The 23,692-nt window shown below is 46.0% G+C and overlaps 1 protein-coding gene across 2 annotated transcripts in view; it reads right to left on the bottom strand.

Moving 5' to 3' along the window:
• The window catches only part of glcci1a (glucocorticoid induced 1a), a 71,042-nt gene extending 47,658 nt beyond the window's left edge, over positions 1–23,384 (bottom strand). Inside the window, exon 1 of one of the 2 annotated variants that reach the window (XM_037535438.1) lies at positions 22,528–23,384. In XM_037535438.1, the coding sequence (XP_037391335.1) occupies positions 22,528–22,960 (433 nt within the window). In that variant the 5' untranslated portion in view covers positions 22,961–23,384. The remainder of the gene's footprint in view (positions 1–22,527) is intronic. The other variant, XM_037535437.1, reaches the window with a different exon arrangement.
• Between the last annotated feature and the right edge of the window lie 308 nt (positions 23,385–23,692).

Below are 23,692 nucleotides of genomic sequence, written 5' to 3'. Positions count from 1 at the left end.
AGTTCCAGTGAAAGGAACTCTTAAAGCTTCAGCACCAAGAGAATTTAGACAATTTCACACTCCCAACTGTGTGGGAACAGTTTGGGGACGGCCCCTTCCTGCTCCAACATGACTGAACACCAGTGCACAAAGCAGGTCCATAAAGACGTGGATGAGCCAGTTTGGTGTGGAAGAACTTGACTGGCCTGCACAGAGTCCTGACCTCAACCCCATAGAACCCCTTTGGGATGAATATTATATTTGAAGCTCCAACTCCACTTTTTTCTGTCAATAAATGATCAACAAGTGGCAAAAACGTAAAGTATGTTTTTTGTTCCTGCAAAGACGACAGTACTGGCAACAACAGGATTCTGGACAGTCCCCACTTCTGAGCCCAGGGAACAGTCCGGATCCAGTTTAGGGAAACGTCCACCACACTTTAGTGTGCATCAGGTTTATTTTCAGTATCTGACAGAAAAGAAGCCCTGCTTAACTTTAATCAGCAGCAAAAACCAGCAGCAGCTCCGTCTAGTCTTACAGCAAATCGGCTGCTCTGGTCAAAGAGAAAGCCGCCCTGGTGCGTCACGTGAGGTTTTGTTACACATAAGGTGGTTGAGGTTGAATTGGCTGCGTGTCCAACTGGCCCAAATGCCTCACAGCGGGGAGCTCTGAGTGTGGATGGCATTTGGTACCAGAGTTTTGGCACAGGGAATCTTTCCTCTCCGAGTCTTTTTTTTGTTACGGTTTCCTGAGAGCAGATGGATGGAGGGCCGCGAGTCCCTGCCAAAAGCCTTCCCAGCAGAGAACAGGAGAGTGTCCCTCAGACTGCAGGACGCAGAGGAGAGAGGGAGAGATTAACTTTAAGACTCTCTTAAAGGGGAATCCCACCCATTTTTACAAAATTCTGCAGATTTCAGTGGTTTAGATTAAAACAGAGACGTTCAGAGCGGTTTGGTGTGAAATGCTCCTCTCAAGAGAGACTCATCGAGCCACTGGTGGTGAAAGAAACCAGGGATTGTGATGTGAACAACACACAATTAGTCATTTTATTTACAACCCCATTTGCCAAAAGGAGGGGACGCTGTGCAAAACGTAAATTAAAACAAAATGCAAATGATGCGCAAATCATTTAAACCCTATGTTCACTTGACAATAGTACAAAGACAACAAACCAGACGTTGAAAGTCAGAAATTTCCCCAATTTGAATCTGATGCCAATGACACATTTCAAAAAAGGAGTGACGGTGGCAACAAAAGGCTGGTAAAGTTGTGCAATGCTAAAAAACAAACAAACAAACAAACAAACAAACAAGAAGGTTACCTGCCAACAGGTCAGTAACATGATTGGGCATAAAAGAGCATCTCAGAGAGGTGGAGTCATTCAGAGGTAAAGATGAGGAGGGGTCACCGCTCTGTCAACCATCCGCTGCTTTCCATCGTCTACGGTGCAGAACATCATTAAAGACTCAGAGAATCTGGAGAAATCTCTGTCTGTGAGGGACGAGGCTGAACACCAGTATCTGCTGGCCGTGATCTTTGGGCCCTCAGGCAGCACTGCATTAAAAACAGACATGATTCTGTAGTGGAAATCACTGCATGGGCTCAGAAACACTTCTGAAAACCACTGACTGTGAACACAGTTCATCACTGCATCCACAAACGCTGTTAAACTCTAAAACACAAAGAAGAACCCAAATATAAACAGGATCCAGAAACGCTGCCACCTTCTCTGGGCCTGAGCTCATTTAAAATGGACTGAGGGGAAGTGGAAAAGTGTCCGGCGGTCCGACGAATCAACATATAAAATTCTTTAGGAAGTCATGGACACTGTGTCCTCCGAGCTGAAGACCACTCAGCCTGTTATCAGTGCTCAGTTCTAAAGCCAGTATTCATGATGGTTTAGGGGGGCATTAGTGCCCATGGCCTGGGTGACCTGCTCATCTGTGAAGGCTCCATTAAAGCTGAATGATATAAACATGTTTTATCAACATCTGCTGCCGTCCAGACGACGTCTTTTTCAGGGAAGGCCTTGATTATTTCAGCAGGACGATGTCAAACCACATTCTGCATGTATTACAGCAGCACTGCTCCGTATTAAAAGAGTCCGGGTGCTAAACTGACCTGCCTGCAGTCCAGACCGGTCACCACTGAGAACATATGGGGCATCATAGAATGAAAAATGTGACAATTGAGATCCTGAAACTGACCAGCAGCTGAAATCCTGAATCAAACAAGGACAGAAAACATCTCACTGTCAGAGCTGCAGCAGCGTCTCCTCAGTTCCCACTTACAGAGATGAAACACAGCGGTAAACAAACCCCGTCCCGACTTTTTTAGAGCATGTTGCTGGCATCAAACTCAAAATGAGCAGATATTTTTCAAAATACAACAAAATGTCTCAGTTTTAACATCTGATTGCCTTTGTAGCATTTCCAATTAAATACAGGGTTAAAATGATTTGCACATCATTTCAGTTTGTTTTTATTGACATTTTACAGCGTCCCGGCTTTTTTGGAAGTGGGGTTGTGTTGATCAAAAATGGTCTCCATATGTTTCTCTAGTTCAGGGCATTTCACACCAAATGACTTTCATATTTCACCACTTTCATTTTTCATAACTGATTTTTACATCCATCATTTTCCAAACACTCTTCATTCCTTAGACTTCACCACTATCTGTTACTGTGCCCTTAAGTAATTATGATTATGTAAATAACCTCTGCTCTGATTGGCTGCCTTGCTCTCCGCCTCATTCAGTCAAAAAATATCAGTCAAGACTGAAGCACTTCATAAAATATCACTGGTTCCAACGACATCATATTAACTGGATTCAGAACAATCTGGTTTTGCAGCTTAATGTTCACAATGCCAGGGTTTTTCAGTGATACGGGCCCTTTAGAGGGGCTCTCCCTCAGCAGTGCTGTAAGCAGCCTTGTACCTGTACCAGCAGCATATGTGAGATGGGTGACATTTAAGCAGCTCACTGCCCGTGCGAGCAGAGAGAAGGCGTGGGTGGGCAGAGCGCTAGATAGTCTCTGGCATTTAAACGTGTGGTCGTTCACACATCAAATGAAAACGACAGTTTTTCAACACCTAAAAGGCAACAGAGCACCTCAAACATCAGCAGAAGAGAAGCCAGATCTACGTGCAGCCTCCACCACCGACTCGGGGTTAAAACACACAGCGTTCCATCAAACGTCGCACAGCAATGTTCTTCATACGTGAACCTGAAACCAGCTACAACTGACCTCAGAGCGTGTTATGCTCAACATGTAGGCAAACTCGGGTCTCTTTCTGGTCCTCTTCAGCACTGATGAGATCTCAGACCACTCGTTCATTCCTCAAGTCTGTTAGAAGCCAGACCCCAGCTCGACAGCACTGAATTATGGGTAGTTCATCATATGAAAGATCTGACTGGTCGAGCCAAGTTCGCAGCTGTGGAAAAATACTCCAGCGTCGCCAAGTAGTAAAAAGGGCCGTATTCAACACAATCAGGCTGCTTTTGTTACTGTAGCTTTAAGACAGACGCCCATTTCGGCCCAGAGGCGAGGCGGTGTGGGTGTTACCACGAGCGGTCGCTGCTGGCTTTCTCACCAGGTGGCGTAGCTCTGCATGAAGACGAGGGGACGACTGTGTTCACAACATTAACCTGCTCAAGAGTTTTCAATCAACCCGTAGAGTCAAAACTAGACTTTTCATTTGTTTATTAGACTAGATCGTATATTATAGCACAGCCGATGCAGTTCTTTACTGTTTCTGTATAGCAACTGCTGGCATGCCGTACACTGCACACGTCAGAAAGACCCAAAAGTCTACTGTGTGTGTGTGTGTGTGTGTGTGTGTGTGTATACACAATCACAGATCCTCTCCATACACAACAATTTATACCTATTCAGTCAGAACGTACAATGTGTGTGTGTGCGCGTGTATACACACACACACACACACACACACACACACACACACACACACACACATTTTGGCACTGTTTCATTTAAGCCATTTTTATGGAATGGACCTATAGAAACGCTCCAAAACTGCTGAGAATCAAAACTCTTTCCATTAATTTACATTGAAAGCAAAAAACTTCATCAGAAGAAATCGTTGCTGTCAGAACAAAACCTCACATCTCCATTTTTGTCCCCCCCATGCCGGGGAGAGGGCCACGAGTGTGGCGGGGGCGAAGCACAAATCCCGAGCTCCCCCAGTGATCAGCCACGTAAAATGACAGGCCTATCACTACAGACCTCCAGACTTCATGTGGCCTTCAGATCAGCTCAAGAACAGCGTAGAGAGCTTCATGGAATGGGTTTCCATGGCTGAGCAGCTGCATCCAAGCCTTACATCACCAAGCGCAATGCAAAGCGTGGAATCAAGAGATTCAGATCTAGAGACTTTTAGGCAATCATGGGCTGGAGGTCATTGGGGGCGGTCATGGGCTGAAGGTCAGGGAACCAGCCTTGTGACTGGAAGGTCACCAGTTTGATACCCAGAGCTGACAGTCCATGACTGAGGTGTCCTTGAGCAAGACACCTGACCCCCAACTGCTCCCCGGGCGCCGTGGATAGTGCTGCCCACCGCTCCGGGCAAGTGTGCTCACTGCCCCCTAGTGTGTGTGTGTACTCACTAGTGTGTATGTGGTGTTTCACTGCACGGACGGGTTAAATGCGGAGGTGAAATTTCCCCGTTGGTGGGACTAATAAGGTTCACTTAATCTTAATCACAAATTCCCTCCATAGACATCTATTTATGACTCTCTCTGGAAGTCAGAACGTGTGATATGCAAACCAGCTTGTCTCAAAGCTGGCAGAAGTGGAGAGCACGTCAAACGCAATAACATCAGAGTTGCAAATTCGGAGGCTGATTTGGAAATCAGGAAACAGCCACTGCTGTAGAACATCCAGCACAGTCGGGGGCCTGTTGGGCTCAACAGAGCGTTTCACACGAAGAAACAAAAAAGGAGCTAAGATACAGGCGATATGCAAATGTGAACTTTTCCCCTCAAAAACACAGTGACGTCTGCAGGGGCCTCAACCAGCTCAGCCGGTTTAGCGCTGTGGGACACCGACAGGCACTTGGTTCTTCAGCCATCATTACACTGCTGCAGACAAATGCTTTACATTTAAAAGAGGAAAAGTTAATATGCGCCAGCTTTTTTACTCCTGAGACGGGGCAGCAGCACAGAAGCGCTATAAAACTCAGATATCAGAGCCCTGCGTTCTAACAGTACTCCACGTCTGTTTCTGGCTTTATGACTGATATATCAAAATATCACTGCTGTCAGAAAACCTCGTATCTCCAACATAACAACTTTACAGGAGAAGGAAAGAACCTACTTTACTTTTAATGGAAGTCAATGGAACCGGACGTCTTTCAAAGTCATTTTGGGCCGTTTCTTTTGGTCCATTCATCATCAAATTTACACACAATGTAAAGAACAACAGGTCAAATCAGGCTTCAAATGTCAAGAACTGAAAAACGGACAAAAAAATGGAGATACAAGGTTTACAGAAGAGGAGATGAGGAAGATCTCCGGTAACGTGAGGAAGAGTGCCAAACTGTGACTGTGGCTAGCGAGAACGTACCGAACTTTAAACAACTGAATGTTTCATAACAAGACAAGCATAATAGCAATGGCTGTGACTGCATATAAGATTTTTTCCAATACAGATTACAGATTAAGACTGAGGTGTTTATTCCCACTCTACTCAACAATCTGGTGGAAAATCTCTGTTTACATGCTCACAACAAGTAATCTGATCAAATTTACACACAAACGTAGAGAACCCCTTAGTGTAGACGTTACCATGACAACCAGCATCACGTGAGGTCCAGTCAGAGTGAGATGAGCAGCAGTGAGCAGTGATTGTGTTTTTAACTGCTTTAAAATGACGTCAGACTCAGGAAAACGTCCTTCACGTGTCCTTATTAAAGAAGGCCGAGAGGAAGACGTCGTGCTCTGAGACACATAAGCTGGACGTCCGTCCCACCGCCGTCTTTTAAAGATCAGAGCATGAACTTCGTCTCCTCTGCAGACCAGTTTCTGCTCCGCCGTGTTGAACGGTATAAACTCTCACTGTGACGCGACGCACATGCAGAACGGACTGAAACTTTCCGATAGGGAATGTAATTGGATACAGACGTTTACACGGATATTATTCTTCTATTTAACTGATTATTTACAGGATTACCCACCTCGATCAGATAGAAACTGTATTCTGAATGGCCTCAATCGATTGAGCTATTAGTCGGGTTATTATCGGATTACTAGGCTGCATGTAAACGTGGCTACTGTCTCAGTGGATTTGGTGCAGAGAAGTAAAGGAAACATTCAACAACAACAACAAAATAAAATAAAAATTCACTGCACTTGATAATACATATTTGATGTATCACCCATCCCCAGTTCAGGTATCACAGAACACTAATAAATCAGTCCAGGTGCAGATGCAAAGTCCACTGAGCCATAACCGGCCGTCAGGAACAACGGAAGAGCCACACAGAGCTTCAGCTTCAGCTTCATCTCAGCAGAAACAAACTACATGCCCAAAGGTTTGTAGACCTCCAGTACTTCCCAGGGCTTTAAAAGGGAGATTGTCCCCCTCTGCTGCAGTAACAGCCTCTTCCAGGAAGGCTTTACACTAGATGTTGGAACATTGCTGCACGGATTTGATTTCATCTTGCCTGTGTCTGAAAAATGCATCGTCTTTAATCCTAAAATCCCAATATATAAAGTGCAGTTTTCAGAGATGCACGGCCCACATTACCAACAATGCTGTCTATTGTTGAGATATTCAATGGAAAAAACACAGAGCACTATGAGTTACACCAGGCAACCAAAGCACAAAGCAAAAAACAAAGCAAAAGTGTTATTAGCAGCTGGAAATGTTCTGTGTTCAAGCCTCAACACAGAGAAAAACTGATACGCTGGTCTTCATGGACAAAAAAACAGGCCTGGAATTTAAATCACAGTTTATCCAAAGTGTTCAGCCCTCATTCAAACACAAGAGCATTAGTGAGGTCAGGTGCTGATGTTGGACTGTCAGTTCTGGATCTCATCCCAAAGGTACAGGATGGCGCTCCATCACTCCAGAGAACACGGTTCCCCTGCTCCACAGCCCAATGCTGGGGGGCTTTATACCCCCCTGGTGCATGCTAGGCATTGGGCATGGTGACCTCATGTGTAGCTGCTCTAGACTGGCCCATTCTATTGGTCCACACTCTCAGCCAGTTTGCAGTGAAGTCCCTGGACCAGTGAAGTCCCCGGACCAGTGAAGTCCCCGGACCAGTGAAGTCCCCTGAACTGTAAATTTGTAGTTTCTTAATTCTATTTTTATTTTTTTATATTTTTCTACTAACAGACGCCCTGTTTATTTATTTATTTCTATAGTATATCTTACAATGCAAATTTCCCCCAGTGGGATAATAAACGTCTATCCTATCCTATAGTTTCTGTGCAATAGGCTCGGGATTTCAAGACGTTATAACAGCCGAGTTCAGTTGTTAGAAGGGCTGTCCGGACACACGTTTACATGCCGTTCATGCCTATGGCTTAGAAAAAGATCTAAAGAGCTGTACAGGAGTCACACGGGACTTGCAAACCTACACTGTGGCTATGCCCCCCACTGCAAACTGGTGCAGCAGTCGTGAAGGGGCAGAAAAAAGCAAGAGAAACGACCACTTCCTGACCCCCCGCCCATAAAGCACTGCTGAGCACCTCAACGTACTCGATCGGAGAACAACACCAGGCGCCTGACTCCAAAACACACGTGGATGAAAATATGACACTTCAACACTTCAACACAAGCTCACGCCTACATGACATGAATCATGATATGACTTTACTGAGGTCTGCACACAAGTTGCAGTGGACAAAACGTACCACAAACCGTTTAGGCCCAATCCCATCTCACCCCTCGGCCCTACCACTTAGCCCTCAGCCCTCGGGCACGTCTGGGGGCAGGGTGTCCCGATTCTTGTTGAGACAGAGGGGTAGGGCCAAGTGTCGGGGCTGCATGGGCGAGCAAAGAAACCCACAAATGTGAGAATCTCCTCTGTTAAATAATTGTGTTAATTAATAGTACGCTCGTGTTTCAGTAGCTAGCCAGCTTCATTTTCCGTTCCACCTTAAATAGTCCAGCAATTCTGACGCTGATGTAAGTGGAGCTCTGTTTACGGTGGAACGGGAAATTCGAGCAAGAAGCTGGTGAATAAGAAGGCAGAATTCATCTTTATGTCATCAAATAATTAGTGGTGGGTAATAATAAGTTATTTACCCCCCCACGGGTTAATGGGTCCCATTTTTTGTCTGAGGGTCCCGTTCTGAAGCCTCTACCCCTTATAACTCAGCTCCACGGGGCAAGGAGACACTTGAAAGCCAGGGGCAGGGGTGAGGATAAGAAATGGGACAGGGCCTTAGAAAAGGTTAAGAAAAATACTCGGTACAAATGATTTTTTGTTCAACATGACATGATGACCGGTTGTTGTTGCTTATTGTATCTCCAAAATTGGTGGGGGGGGGCGGGGCAATCCCACAAAAGGCATTGTTTGACTACTGAAGGGCTTTTTCATACGGTCTTCAGCCGGCGAGAGATGTTATTTCTGGTTTTTCCACTGAGCTGAAGTGGTCTGTAAAATGTGGCGTGAGCGTTTGTTCAGCACTGACCGATCAGATCAAAGGTCAGGGAGGTTTCCAGAGACAGCTGTAATGTGGGGATTCACGGCTGCCGTCCTGTTTTTGGAGCTTTGATAGTTTTTGATAGCAGCACGGGGTTCACTAGTTAACGGTAGCAGTTGACTTTCTGCCACAGCTCACTGACCGTTACAAACACAGGAGTACGACAAACCAAACACCCCCGCCCCAAATCTGCCGTTTCACAGCCCCAATTCCAGTGAAGTTGGGACGTTGTGTAAAACATAAATAAAAACATCTGTAAATCCTTTTCAACCTGTATTCAATTAAATCCACTACAAAGACGAGATATTTAATGTTCAAACAGATAAACTTTTGTTTTTTGCAAATATTCACTCATTTTGAATTTGATGCCTGCAACACGTTCCAAAGAAGTTGGGACAGGGGCAACAAAAGACTAGGAAAGTTGAGGAATGCTGTAAAAACACCTGTTTGGAACATTCCACAGGTTAACAGGTTAATTGGAAACAGGTGAGGGTCATGATTGGGTATAAAGGGAGCATCCCTGAAAGGCTCAGTCGTTCACAAGCAAGGACGGGTGAGGTTCACCACTTAGTGAACAACTGCGTGAGCAAATAGTCCAACAGTTTAAGATCAACGTTTCTCAACGTGCAACTGCAGGAATTTAGGGATTTCATCATCTACAGTCCATAATATCATCAGAAGATTCAGAGAATCTGGAGAAATCTCTGCAGGTAAGCAGCAAGGCAGAAAACCAACACTGAATGCCCGTGACCTTCGACCCCTCAGGCGGCTCTGCATTAAAAACCCACATCATTCTGTAACGGATATTCCCACATGGGCTCAGGAACACTTCGGAAAACCACTGTCAGTGAACTCAGTTCGTCGCTCCGTCTACAAGTGCAAGTTAAAACTCATGCAATGCGAAGCCACATATCAACACCACCCAGAAACGCCGCCGCCTTCTCTGGGCCGAGCTCATCTGAGATGGACTGACGCAGAGTGGAAAGGTGTCCTGTGGTCTGACGCGTCCACATTTCACACTGTTTCTGGAAATCATGGACGCCGTGTCCTCCGGGCCAAAGAGGAAAAGGACTGTCCGGATTGTTTTCAGCGCAAAGTTCAAAAGCCAGCATCTCTGATGGTGTGGGGGGGGGGGTGTTAGTGCCCATGGCAGGGGTCACCTGCACATCTGTGAAGGCCCCATTAATGCTGAAAGGTCCATACAGGTGTTGGAGCAACATCTGCTGCCATCCAAGCAGCGTCTTTTTCAGGGACGTCCTGCTTATTTCAGCAAGACGATGCCGAGCCACATTCTGCACGTGTTACAACAGCGTGGCTTCGTAGTAAAAGAGTGCGGGTACTAGACTGACCTGCCTGCAGTCCAGACCGTCTCCCATTGAAAATGTGTGGCGCATTATGAAGCTCAAAATACGACAGCGGAGCCCCCGGACTGCTGAGCAGCTGAAGCTGGACATCAAGCAGGAATGGGAAAGAATTCCACCTACAAAGCTCCAACAATCAGTGTCCTCAGTTCCCAAACGCTTATTGAGTGTTAAAGGAAAGGTGATGTAACTCAGTGGGAAACACGCCCCTGTCCCAACTTCTCTGGAACGTGTTGCAGGCATCAAATTCAAAACGAGTGAATATTTGCAAAAAACAAAAATTTTTATCCGTTTGAACATTAAATATCTCGTCTTTGTAGTGGATTCATCTGAATATGGGTTGAAAAGGATTTGCAGATCATCGTATTGTTTTATTTGTTTTACGTCCCAACTTCACTGGAATTGGGGTTGTATGATCTATAAAACCGTTCTGGTTTTAAAAAGTACAGAATATAATGAGAAACTCAGAAGTGCATCGTGACATCATTTACCATGATAGTGATAACAGCCACATCGTCCACCCCTTCAACCAAGCAGATGCCCAGAAAAGCCGTCAGTGCATACCCAGTGCACTGCTACATAATGCCACCATTTCATTTGGTCTAAAGCTGGATGTGAAGCTGAGACGCAGCTGGAGCTCCATTACTACGTCGTTAGTATCTGCCCTAAAAATAGCTACGCAAGAGAGGAAGGCGACAAAAAAAGGAACAGATCACATCAAATTAATCAATACTGGCACCGAGAGATCTGCCGACACAAACGTGGCTCCATGTTTTGTTGTGACTGTCAAGTCCCTGTTCCTGGAAAGCCTCGCTGTGCTCTCCGTGGCGTGCTAATTAGGGCAGGCAGCAATAACAGCCATGGCAACAAACAACGAAATCTCAAACTCCACTGTGACGCGCTGCCAGGAGTCCAGCAAAAACAGCAGACTAAAGTCATTCTGACCACTTACCACATTCAAATCTACAGATAACCACAGAGCAGAGCCTGTTATCGATCAGCACAGCCCCAAATTATACATATTTATTAACCGAACCCTTTACTGCACAATGTTGCCTCAGGGCAACAAACTCATTTTCCTCACTTTACAGTAACATTATACATATTTAAAGGAAACGACAGGGTTAACAATAAAAGGAAGAGTTTGAGTAAGTCAATAAAGAGCATGTGCTTGGTCATACTCTCCCCTAGTGGGCACATTTAAACCTCTTTTTTAGCACATGCAGTATCAAGCGTCTGTCACAAGAATGTGCAGAAATGTGTTTGTTGCCTAGGAGCAACTTTGTGTGACAGTGGGATGGATTTAGCCAGTCACAAGCCACTTCGTGGAATATGCCTCTATCATTTTTTTCCCCATAGTCACAAAAATAATGTGTGCATGGGTCCTTTTGGAGTACGTTGCCTTGAGGAGCCCTGTTGCCTCAAGGCAACATACTCCAAAAGGACCCCCGCACAAATTGTTTCTTTTAAATGTCTTTGAATTTAATAATCGGGTCCGAAAAAATAAATCAAGGAATATTTTCTGCAAGAAAAGTGAACAGGTTATTTTAAATTGCTCTCATAATGTTTGCGGTAGGGGGTTAACATTACGCCAGTGAATGGAGGCCCAGCTTCCCTTCCCCTCAGCACACATCTGTGCGCTTCTCCGGGTTCAGATAAAGAGAACGCTAAAAACACAGACGTATTCAAATGGGCTGAGCACGAGATCAATACAGGTATCACTTCTGCAAATGTGAGAAAAATAAGAGAAATACATCAGAACCGTATTCCTCTGGGAGTCAGACATCCTGCCGTACGGCGCGTTACTACTGAGAGGACTGAGAATAACCAGTACACTCGTCCCTGTACAGCCCCACAACCCAGACAGACCAAAGAGACACAGCACCACAGACGCTTCTCTGTGGCTCTAACAATGTCAGTCACGCCCGGAAAGGAAGGTGAACAACAGAGAGAGAGAGATGCTGAAGTAGCATCGGGTCATGAGTTGCGTCTCTCGGTGTTTCGCCGGCTACACTGAACACTATTTCGGAGTGCTTCCCGATGGAATGTCAGAAAAACATGCAGTGACTCATGACAGCTCACGCCTCCTCCTGCGTTTACGTGCGCTTTCACCTTCTAAGCCGTTACAGTAGGAAAAAAAAAACGCCAATAATATTAAATACGTTAAAGGGCAACTCCACCGATTTTCCAAAATCTCAGCAGAGCAGTCATTCAGAGCACTTTGGTGTGAAATGCTCTGTTCTAGAGAAACTTGTTTCACAGTGGTCGTGATAGGAACCAGACGTCCACCTCTAAAAGCTCCCTCACAGAAAGTTTATGCATGATGTCGAGACACTGACTTATAATACATTCTTACAACCGTGAGGCGTCGAGGAACCAACCACACTCCAACTGTAAGAGGGGGTCGTAGAGTTTCTGACCGGCTCCTTCAGTCTGAGAGGAGCTGAGACCCCTGAGCAGAACGTTCTGCGTTCTCCACGTCAATAAGAGTGAATCCGTCAGAACTGAGCAGCGGGATTTTCATCAGCAGTGAAGCTCCAGCAGCTCAGAGCGTTCGGCGCTGGTTCCACAGCACTGGATGATCTCCGAAATCCCACTGAAAGAGCCGTGAGAGCAGCGACGCCCGACACGCTCAGTCCAGTCTGGGATGAGTTTGACTGTGGTGTTGATGTCGTCCGTCCAGCTGGAGGAGGTTCAGACTGAGACCTTGTAGAACCACATAATAAACTTTATGCTCATTTACACCGTTTACAGCTCACTGCACTGATCTGTGATGATGGAGAATGCAAAGCGCTTTCTGTTCAGGGGTCTCCATCTCCTCACACACTGAAGGAGCCCGTCTTCCACTGACACTCAGAAACTCTGTGACCCCTTCCTTCAATTGGATGGTTCCTAGGTGCCTCACAGTACTACGCTTAAATGAGTAAGAATGAAGATGCTTTACGTCGAATAAATCTGAAAGGCTGTTTTCTGAACTAGAGCACTGCAGGATGTGCTTACTAGTCCATCCTCATCCTCCTTTAAGGGTTTTCCAGAGGTGGAATGATTTTTTTCCATTAATTATACCGGACTGATTTTTTTTTTCTTTAAAACTACTAAGCTATAAAATCAAATGGTTCCTAAAATATTTACACTCCAGACTTACTCTGCACTATGACCCTGTCCTTATGCTACTACGTGTTTATTTTATGTTTTGTGGCACTTCAGGCATCCTGTGTTAGATTTGTGACGGAATCGAATCGGATTCAGGCTTTATTTTCCTCTACTATCAACTAAAAACGCTGGAATGGATATCAAGCCAATGCGATGCTGAGGATCATATCGGTGCCATCTGTAGTTTCAACATTAGACACTGTACTGAGCACAATTTCCCAATCTGCCTTTCGAAAAGTGGATCAGTATCAGTTTCAGAATCATTTAGGAATCAGGGGCCGAATCGGTTTGTCTTAAGATCTAACAGGTCATACGATTCTTCACAAATTCGTATTACGGAAGCAAATCTTATCATAACTTAAGAATCTTATTTTACAGCATCTTTTCTTACCTCATGTTAGGAAATCTTAACTTACTCCACCCAAGTCAACAATCAACTGGCATGCCTGTTACCTAGCAACCGTCCATACGCGCACAGCTGAAACATAAAGACGTAATCAATTTAATCAAGTTAGTTAGCCAGGCAGCTAACACTAGCTACCGTTACCGATGTAAAGGACGTCAAACAAAACTGAAACGCTTTAAACTTGAAGTTAAGAATCCTGTGAGAGCGCCCCCTGCTGTTCATCAGAGCGGTGCCGCTCTTCAGTTTCAGTTTCCCAAACGCGCTAACGTTATTCCTCCTAACAAACAGACACCTGTTCAGCTCTGTCTCCTCATTATTCACCACCTTCACGGTTATATTTTACCGTCAACATTAACACACAGAAAGGTAATAATCGGGGACGGTGGAGATGGCAAGCGGCGTTTTTAGTGCTGATAAATGCAGCGTCATTATGCTGGTTATAGTGAATTATGCTGTCACTGCATAAAACAACAAAAACAAGGTTAAAACAGCAGCTTCTGTTTTACAGAGCCACGGTTCTTAAGACCGTAATCTTATCATTAACTCCAGATAAGAAAACAGTAGTACAGAAACATCTTAGACAGAATTTCTTTAGGATAAACTTTAAGATAAACCCCAGAGCGTCTTAACTTCTGTTTTAACTCGCCTGTTTCTACTGGTTTATGCAGTGAGAGGCAGCGTACCACGACAACTTAAATCAGGACGGTGACTAAGCAGATAGGATCACTCAAGAAACCTCTGTAATACGGTCCCTGAGTCATTTCAAGGAATCAGCAATAGAACCGAAATCAAACTTTAGACGATAAAACCAACTCTAAGTTATGATGCCTCACAGACGCACGTGAACCCTGACCATGTGCAGGGCCTCGATTACGTAATGACTGTGATTTAACGGTCATATTACGAATCTTTTCTAAGCGCAATTCAGCCTTTTAGTGTTCCTGAACGGAATTCTATTGATTCTATTGTGTGAGGTTTATGTATAAGTGTATCAGGGCAGTGAGGCACTCCGACTTCACTTCAGAGACCACAGCACATACAGCAGTATGATAATGTACCAAGTCTAATCAACTGCACGCTAGCAGCTCCACTCTTGCGGTAGTATTGACTGATTCCATTCGCTTTATGTAACTGACATGCTAAGATGGCAAAGCTGTAGAGGCCTTTGCAACACATTCAGATTACAAGGGCATTCAGAAACCAGAGCACAGGCGGGATTTAGCCTGATTAACTGGTGTTTGAAAGCGCAGGGTTTCCATGGATGGCTGTACAACAAAGAGCTGTTGTTTGAAGAGGTAACATATAGGTGGAGAGATGCACTGGTGACCAGCTAAACTTAAACAAACTACTATATTCTGTACACTGTAATGCGGTGATATTAAGATTAGGACTGTAACTACTGATTATGGTGCCGATCGAGCAGTCTAGCCAAATACTTTGACAAATAAATCAAGCAATGAATTTATACCTGCAAACATAGGCGTATTTGTGAGATCCTGCTGGTGGGGTTTCCTCTCTTTCAGTGACGCATACAAGAGAAAGTGGAGAACATGCCAGAAAGTGCTTGATAATGACCCGTCGATACCATGTTCATCATTTCAACCATAAACAAATCACTAATTGGACCGTTCTCTGTAAACCCTAGAGATGGTTGAGCGTGAAAATCCCAGCAGATCAGCAGTTTCTGAAATACTCAGACCAGCCCGTCTGGAACCAACAACCACGCCACGTTCAAAGCCCCTTAAATCCCCTTTCTTCCCCGTTCTGATGCTCGGTCTGCACTTCAGCAAGTCGTCTTGACCACCTCTACAGGCCTAAATGCAGTGAGCTGCGGCCGTGTGATTGGCTGATTAGCTATTTGTGTTAACGAGCGACTGGACCTAATAAAGTGGCTGGTGAGCATCTGATGCGTCCTTGAAATCGCTCTGAACGTCGGCTGCATTTCTGGGCTGTCTACGAAGGATCCTTCACTTTGGAATGGCCTTCTATGGTGTACCGGCCGAGAAACGCAGCTACAATGTGATTGGCTGGAGAAATATTTGCACATTGCCACCTTCTGCAACACCAGCAATGCAAAGGCTAATATCCCAAAATCATTTCAGCCCTGAGAGCAGAGGTCAAGCGCTCAAAGACACCTCGTTGATGGGACAACGCCTCAGACACAAGTAAGTATAACTAAAAACCCACCTTTTCTCATTACAGATGAGAAAACTGCGGAATCCTGACCAGATTTGCTTAAGAGTGAAATTCAGGGTAAACAAAAGTCTCACCAACGAGGAGACAAAACTCCAAGGAGGGATAAAAACACAATTCACACCCTTTCCCCTGTGTACGGAGCACATTTGAGCAACGCAGCAGCGTAAGAGAGCCGTGAAACAGACATGGGACACAGGCAGGCTTTGGTCGAGGAGTTGAGAAATAAAGTGTTGGTAAGCAAATGAGGATCTGCCGAAGTGTTTTCCACTGATCCTCACCAGCGAGACGCTGCACGGCGCCCAGGGGAGCTGTGAATGAAAGGTATCGACTGTGTGGGAGAGCGGGCTGATGGGGTGCGTCTGGCATTACGGATGAGGTCACCTCTTAAAGTTTCAGGAAAGGTCATGTGATGGAATGTAACCCGCGACTGCGGCCTTGTATGGGACCTTGCCCGCGTCAGCCTGACCATGGTCAGTTGGGTTTTTTTTGACATGCTTGCAAACAATTAAAGCAAACAACACTGCAAATGCTCACCTCCATCCACGGGTTATATACTACTAAAGCAGAGCTGCACAATACATCATTCCATCACTGGTATCGCAATACCAGCCAGAAGGCTGGAAGATCTAATCCAGTCCTCTAATGAAAACACTGAAACGTTTGATCGGGTGCCGTCAACATCCTGACCGACCGCAGGTGCTGGAGATTTGAGCTGGAAATCATTGAAAAATTTCCACTGTTAATAGCAATACAGATGCCCGAATGTTTGTTTGTTTATTTATTTATCTGCCAAACTGAAAGTGGGTGTATTTCTTGACTGCAACAGTTTACGAACTAATGAAAAGGAGTCAAAGAGTTAATTCTAGGCATTATTTCTAGGCATTAATTCTAAGCACTGAGGCCCGAGTGATATATCAGTTGGCTGATATTAGCACTATTATCAGTACGGGCCGGTAATTTCGGCACTAATTACCGCCAGGATTGTAACTCTAAGGCCTAATCCCACTTCACCCATCACCCCTACCACTTAGCCCTTAGCCCTCCATTCTGTGCAGTCATCTAGGGGCTAGGGTGTCCCAAGATGGGTGGGGCGAAGTGTTGGGGCGACGAGGCCCTCCAAACGGAGGTTTTCCAGAGGCTCCAAACAGAGAGAAAAAATACTAAGACGGAGCACAGGAGACCAAAGAAACTCACATGTGAGAATTTTCCCCAATACTAATTACGATAACCATCGCATTGTCTTGGTTTAATGACACTGCAAAGTATTTTGGTCCTTCTCTCCATAAAGGCATGACATTTCTAGCTACGTTTCCAGTTCCACCTTAAACGGTGCAGCGGTCACATTCTGGCAGAACGGGAAAATCGAACAGGAATCTGGAGAATCTCCGACTTCAGCTTCATATCACTGAAGAATTAGGGGGGGTGATAATAAATAACTGCCCCCTCTTTGAAGGCGTCTGATCCCTAAATGTAACTAAAGCCCAGCAGTGAGGAGCTGAACTTTCCCCTCCTCTGCTGTCCCTGCAGACGGGCAGGGTCGCCTACAGAGCGGCGCTAGTAGCTGTTAATGAAGTGATGCTCTTTTATTAGAGGGTCTCATTTCAGAGGAAGATCTCAACCACAAAACATGGGGTAGGGGTAAGAAGGAGAAATGGGACTGGGCCTAAAATCTACTGACAGTAGAGCAAATCCTCAGACAGCTGAGCCACAGGGCAGCTCAACATGAGCATCTCTAACTGCAGGACCGCAACACAGGCTGAACAGCTCAACACAAAACAGCATCAGAGTAAATGTTCCAAACATCTAATCTCAACAGAACAACGTTAGAGCACACGAAACCGGACGAACGACCAGAACAACGACGGAATAAACTGGAACCCAAAGCACGCAGCATTGTGGGAAACTCAGCCTGTCAGCTCAGTCAGTAAAGAACTGCCTTTTCAGTTTTTGACATAATTCGAAAAGACATATTGTCCTTTACATTGCATATAAATCCCATGAAAAATGGACCAAAAGAAACGGCCCAAAATTACTTGGACAAAACTCTGGTTCCATTGACTTCCACTGAAAGTAAAGTGGGTTTTTTCCTTCTCCTGTAAAGTCACGATTTAGGAGATAAAAGGTTTTCTTCCGACAACAGCGATAAACATACAATTATATTAGAAATTACTGGTTATAATCCCAAAATCTGTACCTGCCATAAACTGTTCAAATCAGTTGGGCCCTAATGCATAACGCTGCTGTCGGAGCAAAACCTCGTATCTCCAAAACGGTAACTTTACAGGAGAAGGAAAAAACCTACTGTACTTTTAATGTAAGCCAATGGAACTGGACGTCTTTCCAAGTCGTTTTGGTCCACTCTTAATTAAATTTACACACAGTGTAAAGGACAACAGCTTTTTTTTCAATTTATGTCAAAAAGGACCAAAACGGAGATATGAGGTTTTCTTCCGACTGCAGCGATATGCAGTGTAATTTAGGCAGCTCAAAGTAATACTGAAGTAATTCAGTCTGCACCCTAAAAATACTGAATTCCGATACCCTGTGAAAGAAGAGGGTCTATCTGCATGATCCAACCAATTGCGCTGGGCATTATTCCGATTTCTTTGATACCGATACCTCGGCTTTGATACCGGTTCCCGTTTTCGAGAGACGCTGGATCTTCTCAATACTTTGTAGTACTGAGTACTGAATGTTGTTACCAGCCCCAGAGACCCCACACATTAATGCGTTTCAGTAAACTGAAACTTTCACTGTAATCACAATACATTACAGCACTATCAGCAGTGGTATTTCACCCATATCGTCCCCTGGGACCACAAGCGCGACCCTCAAAGCACCACAAGCCGTTTGCATCAAAACAGACTGGGCAAATCAAATCCAGCTGGTTTTTGTGGGAAGAAATCACTCTCCCAACAAAGCAGGCCTTAAATAATTAAACGCTCATACAAAGGCCTCATTCTGGAGCCTGAACTGCAACACGGTGCAGGTTCTCTCTCTACTAGGAAGGACTTACCTAATTACAGCAAAACTGGTTTAATGGTCACACAATTTTACTACATAAACACATCTAATCGCTCCAGCTGGACACAGACAAGGAACTCAGCTCAAACTCAGAGCCTCTGAGAACATTAAGAGGGGAGACGCCTTGAGGGCAAAGACGAGCGTCATTATATCCCCCCGACGCAACAGACACACGCGGCAGCGGACGTCAGGAACACTAACAGCAGCAGGGATTCGTCACTGAAGCAAATTCCACTTATTTTTTCCAACTTTTAGTGTAAATCAATCACTAAGACCAAGTCATTTATGTGAACTGGTTTATTGTATAGAAAATAACAGCCTCTGGTTTCTTTCCAGTGGTTTTGATAGGAAGCAGGGGTCCAAATGTCTACAACATAAACACAGCTATTTTATTTACTGTCCAAATCCAGCGACCCTATATGTGTCGTCCGAGCGCTGACAATGGTAAAACAGCAGTGGTCCTAAAAACAAAACAAAACAAAACATGTTTCTCATATAATAACCGTCTATGAGACAGCTTCTTAGAGCATTCAGCTCCTCAGACGTCTGGTTCCTATCGCCGCCACTGTGAGCAACTGTGACTTGGTATGCACCTCTAGAACGGCATTTCACAGCAAGCCGCACTGAAAGACTTCGTTTTAGATCTTAATGACTGAATAACACAGACTTTTCTTTGCAAACATCGGGGAAATTGCCCTTTAAGGATGGGACACCTCAATAAGGTTAGTGTTCATTCATCGTTTCACTCGCGGTTCAATTCACATCAGGAGATCGCAGCCACGCTTTGGGGTTTCCTTCATAGTAAGAGCAGCACAAACATCCATCACAATGGTTGGGCTGGACATCAATATGTGCAGGACTGGATTCAATGACCGACCTCTTTTTCTAAATGTATGCATCATTATGTTGAGAGTTATTCAGAGCAGCTTGGTGTGAAGTGGTTCAGACGTCTTTACAGTGGTGGTGATGGGAACCAGGCGTCGCCATGACTACAACACAGATATAGACACTTTATTTACCATCCAGAACCACCAGAGAACCTACACGAGTCTTCTGAGCTTATATGGACCATTGATGATGATAAAATAGTGGAAAATCTCATTTCTCTGGGGACTATTTTGTCTAACATAGCCCAACATGTACCCCTCAGTCACGACTGGATACAAATCAATTAACAAGACGTTTTATCATAAACTCTCATAAAACAGCGTCTCAGTCATCAGGCAGTGAATTCAGAGCCAGTTCACGTAGGAACTTTCTGTAGGAGCTTTTAGAGGGACGTCTGGTTCCCATCACCACCACTGGGAACAGTTCTGACTCGGGAAGTTTATCTAGAACAGAGCGTTTCACACAGAACCTCTCAGAACGACTTTGGTTACATCTTAGCGTGTGTAGTGTAGTGGGTGTATAGCGGTTGGTTAGTGTAGTGGGTATATAGTGGTTGGTTAGTGTAGTGGGTATATAGCGGTTGGTTAGTGTAGTGGGTGTATAGTGGTCGGTTAGTGTAGTGGGTGTATAGTGGTTGGTTAGTGTAGTGGGTATATAGTGGTTGGTTAGTGTAGTGGGTATATAGCGGTTGGTTAGTGTAGTGGGTGTATAGTGGTTGGTTAGTGTAGTGGGTGTATAGTGGTCGGTTAGTGTAGTGGGTGTATAGTGGTCGGTTAGTGTAGTGGGTGTATAGTGGTCGGTTAGTGTAGTGGGTGTATAGTGGTCGGTTAGTGTAGTGGGTGTATAGTGGTCGGTTAGTGTAGTGGGTGTATAGTGGTCGGTTAGTGTAGTGGGTGTATAGTGGTCGGTTAGTGTAGTGGGTGTATAGTGGTTGGTGTAGTGTAGTGGGTGTATAGTGGTCGGTTAGTGTAGTGGGTGTATAGTGGTCGGTTAGTGTAGTGGGTGTATAGTGGTTGGTTGGTATAGTGTAGTGGGTATATAGTGGTTGGTGTAGTGTAGTGGGTGTATAGTGGTCGGTTAGTGTAGTGGGTGTATAGTGGTTGGTGTAGTGTAGTGGGTGTATAGTGGTCGGTTAGTGTAGTGGGTGTATAGTGGTCGGTTAGTGTAGTGGGTGTATAGTGGTCGGTTAGTGTAGTGGGTGTATAGTGGTTGGTGTAGTGTAGTGGGTGTATAGTGGTTGGTGTAGTGTAGTGGGTGTATAGTGGTCGGTTAGTGTAGTGGGTGTATAGTGGTCGGTTAGTGTAGTGGGTGTATAGTGGTCGGTTAGTGTAGTGGGTGTATAGTGGTTGGTTGGTATAGTGTAGTGGGTATATAGTGTTTGGTGTAGTGTAGTGGGTGTATAGTGGTCGGTTAGTGTAGTGGGTGTATAGTGGTCGGTTAGTGTAGTGGGTGTATAGTGGTCGGTTAGTGTAGTGGGTGTATAGTGGTCGGTTAGTGTAGTGGGTGTATAGTGGTCGGTTACTGTAGTGGGTGTATAGTGGTCGGTTACTGTAGTGGGTGTATAGTGGTTGGTTCGTGTAGTGGGTGTATAGTGGTCGGTTAGTGTAGTGGGTGTATAGTGGTTGGTGTAGTGTAGTGGGTGTATAGTGGTTGGTTAGTGTAGTGGGTATATAGTGGTTGGTTAGTGTAGTGGGTAACACCTCTGCCTTCTACACTGTAGACTGGGGTTCAGTGCCCCGCCTGGGTAACCGCCCTACACTACACCAATAAGAGTCCTTGGGCAAGACTCCCAACACCACCTTGGCCTACCTGTGTTAAATAACCAAACTGCAAGTCGCTCTGGATAAGAGCGTCAGCCAAATGCTGTAAATGTAAATACTGCTGGAGTTCCCCTTCAATGGTGGTCTTTACTCTCTTCAAAGACCATGACAACCCCCAAAACAGCGTCTGCTGCCCCTCACGCAGTCCTACACGGATGAAGATTCGCTGGTTGTATGAAATGCACGATAATATTCATCCAAGCTGTGGCTGCACCCGCACCCAGGCCCTCTGGCTGCACCCAGCCTCCCCATCCCCCTGCCCGTAAACACGCTCACCTCCACTCCGACCACAGGACACCGTGATGCCCTCTCACAGCCTCGGGCAGCGGAGAACCCGAGCTCTGTGCGTCCACAGCGGGACGCTTCCCCATTTCAGCCGCGATTCCAGCCGCGATTCCAGCAGGGAGCCACTGTTTACATGGCTACGGCTAGCTAGCGTTAACCTAGCTAAGGCTTCAGCAAACGCAGCCGGGGGCTCGGACTGCGACCCGAGTCCGCCGGCGAGGCAGAAAGCGCCGCACAAAATCAAGAGGTAAAGCCCATTTCGAGCCCATACGGTGGATGAAAGCCCGCTCGGCTTCAATCCGGCCTCCAACAGCCGGCCAACGCAGCAGAAGACCGGGTACCCACCGAACAGGCGGAGGCGAGCTGAGAGCAACGGCCGTGTTCTGCTACACCATCTTCACATTTTCTCCAAAAAACGCCGAAATGCGGAGGATTCGTGTCATTCAGGCAACGAAAAGCACAAAAACAGGACCCCGCCAACAGTTTGACCCAATTAGAACGAGCGACGTAGCCCGAGGCTAGCCCTCGCGAAGTCAGCTGCTTGCTCGAATTTCCCCGTTCCACCTTAAACGGCGCAGCAGCAACATTCTGGAGCGTCAGGCTTCAGAGCGTAACTGCTGCACCGTTTAAGGTGGAACGGGGAAATTCGGTCGAGAAGCTGGCGGATGCTGGAACAGGAAAAAACACCAACGACGACAACATATAGGAGCTACTGCAGCATCCAGAAGGATCTCTGTACCTCTAAAGGCAGGAGAGGTGGGGCGACCCTCCTCAGGTGAGCCCCGCTGGTGCTCAGGTGGAGAGCGGCTGAGCCGCGGGATTAGCCCGGCTTCCGCGGCGCCGTGTCCGGCCGGGTTCAGGTTCGGGCTCGGGCTGGGGGTGGAGGATTTCGGTGCTGCGGTGCTGCCGAGTGAGACGGAGGAGGATGAGGAGGAGGAGGAGGTGGATGAGGAAGGGGAGCGGGTTGGGCTGGGCTGGTTCGCACGTAGGAGCTGGTAGGGCACCGTGGCACGGATGGGCTGCAAGCGGCTGCTGTTGGTGGAGGACGATGATGACGATGATGGTGATGGTGGTAAAGGGTTGGAGGGGGAACCGGCGGTGCTGCGCTTGGCCCGGTTCTGCTGATGATGATGATGATGATGAGTCGAGTTGGCAGATGAAGACGCTGACATGACTATCACTATAAAAAATACAGGAAAAGCAACTACAAAAATACTCCGTCTTATTTATTTCCTGGTACCTGTTCTGAGCAGTCGGCACGATTTCTTTATTAAACCGGGTTTAATAAAGGTTCTACGGTTCTAAGGTTCTAAGCCGTCTTAAGGTTGTTTTGGTGGACGAACTCATAGAAAGCAGCTACATTTTCCCAGCACTGTAATCGCAAAGCGATCCTCATCGAAAAAGAAGAAAGTGCACCTTTTACGTTTTCTGCATTACCGACATGACAAAGAAGTTCATAGCAGGTTATAAGCGATACCTCTCTTCAGTTTGAGAAAGGTTTCAGGCTCGATTTGGGACGGGAAAATAAAGTTTAAACTGAAGAAATGTAGTCCGGAGTCGACAGTCTGGACACCCCTGTAGCTCTACTGCACTCCAAATGACAGGCAGTGACTGAGGGGGATGGGGGCGGAGTTACGGCGTACTAGCGCCCCGCTGATTGGTGGAGAGAGTGAATAATAATTAGGCCGGACTCTGCGATTGGCTAATGCGGAGCCAGCGAAAAGGATATGGGCTCAGGCCGAGCAGAAATACGGAACTTTCCAAAGCGAATGCACGAGTTAGACTAAAAGCGCGTTGTTAAGACCCCTTTAACCCTGTTCTTCAGTGGTCAGGACCCCCGTGGACCCTCACAGAGCAGGTGCTATTTGGGTGGGTCATTCTCAGCACTGCAGTAACACTGACGT

Source organism: Pygocentrus nattereri, chromosome 27 (assembly GCF_015220715.1).
Source record: "Pygocentrus nattereri isolate fPygNat1 chromosome 27, fPygNat1.pri, whole genome shotgun sequence".
NCBI lineage: Eukaryota > Metazoa > Chordata > Actinopteri > Characiformes > Serrasalmidae > Pygocentrus > Pygocentrus nattereri.
The sequence above is the reverse complement of the archived record's forward strand: the minus strand, read 5'-3'. Positions and strand labels throughout refer to the sequence as shown.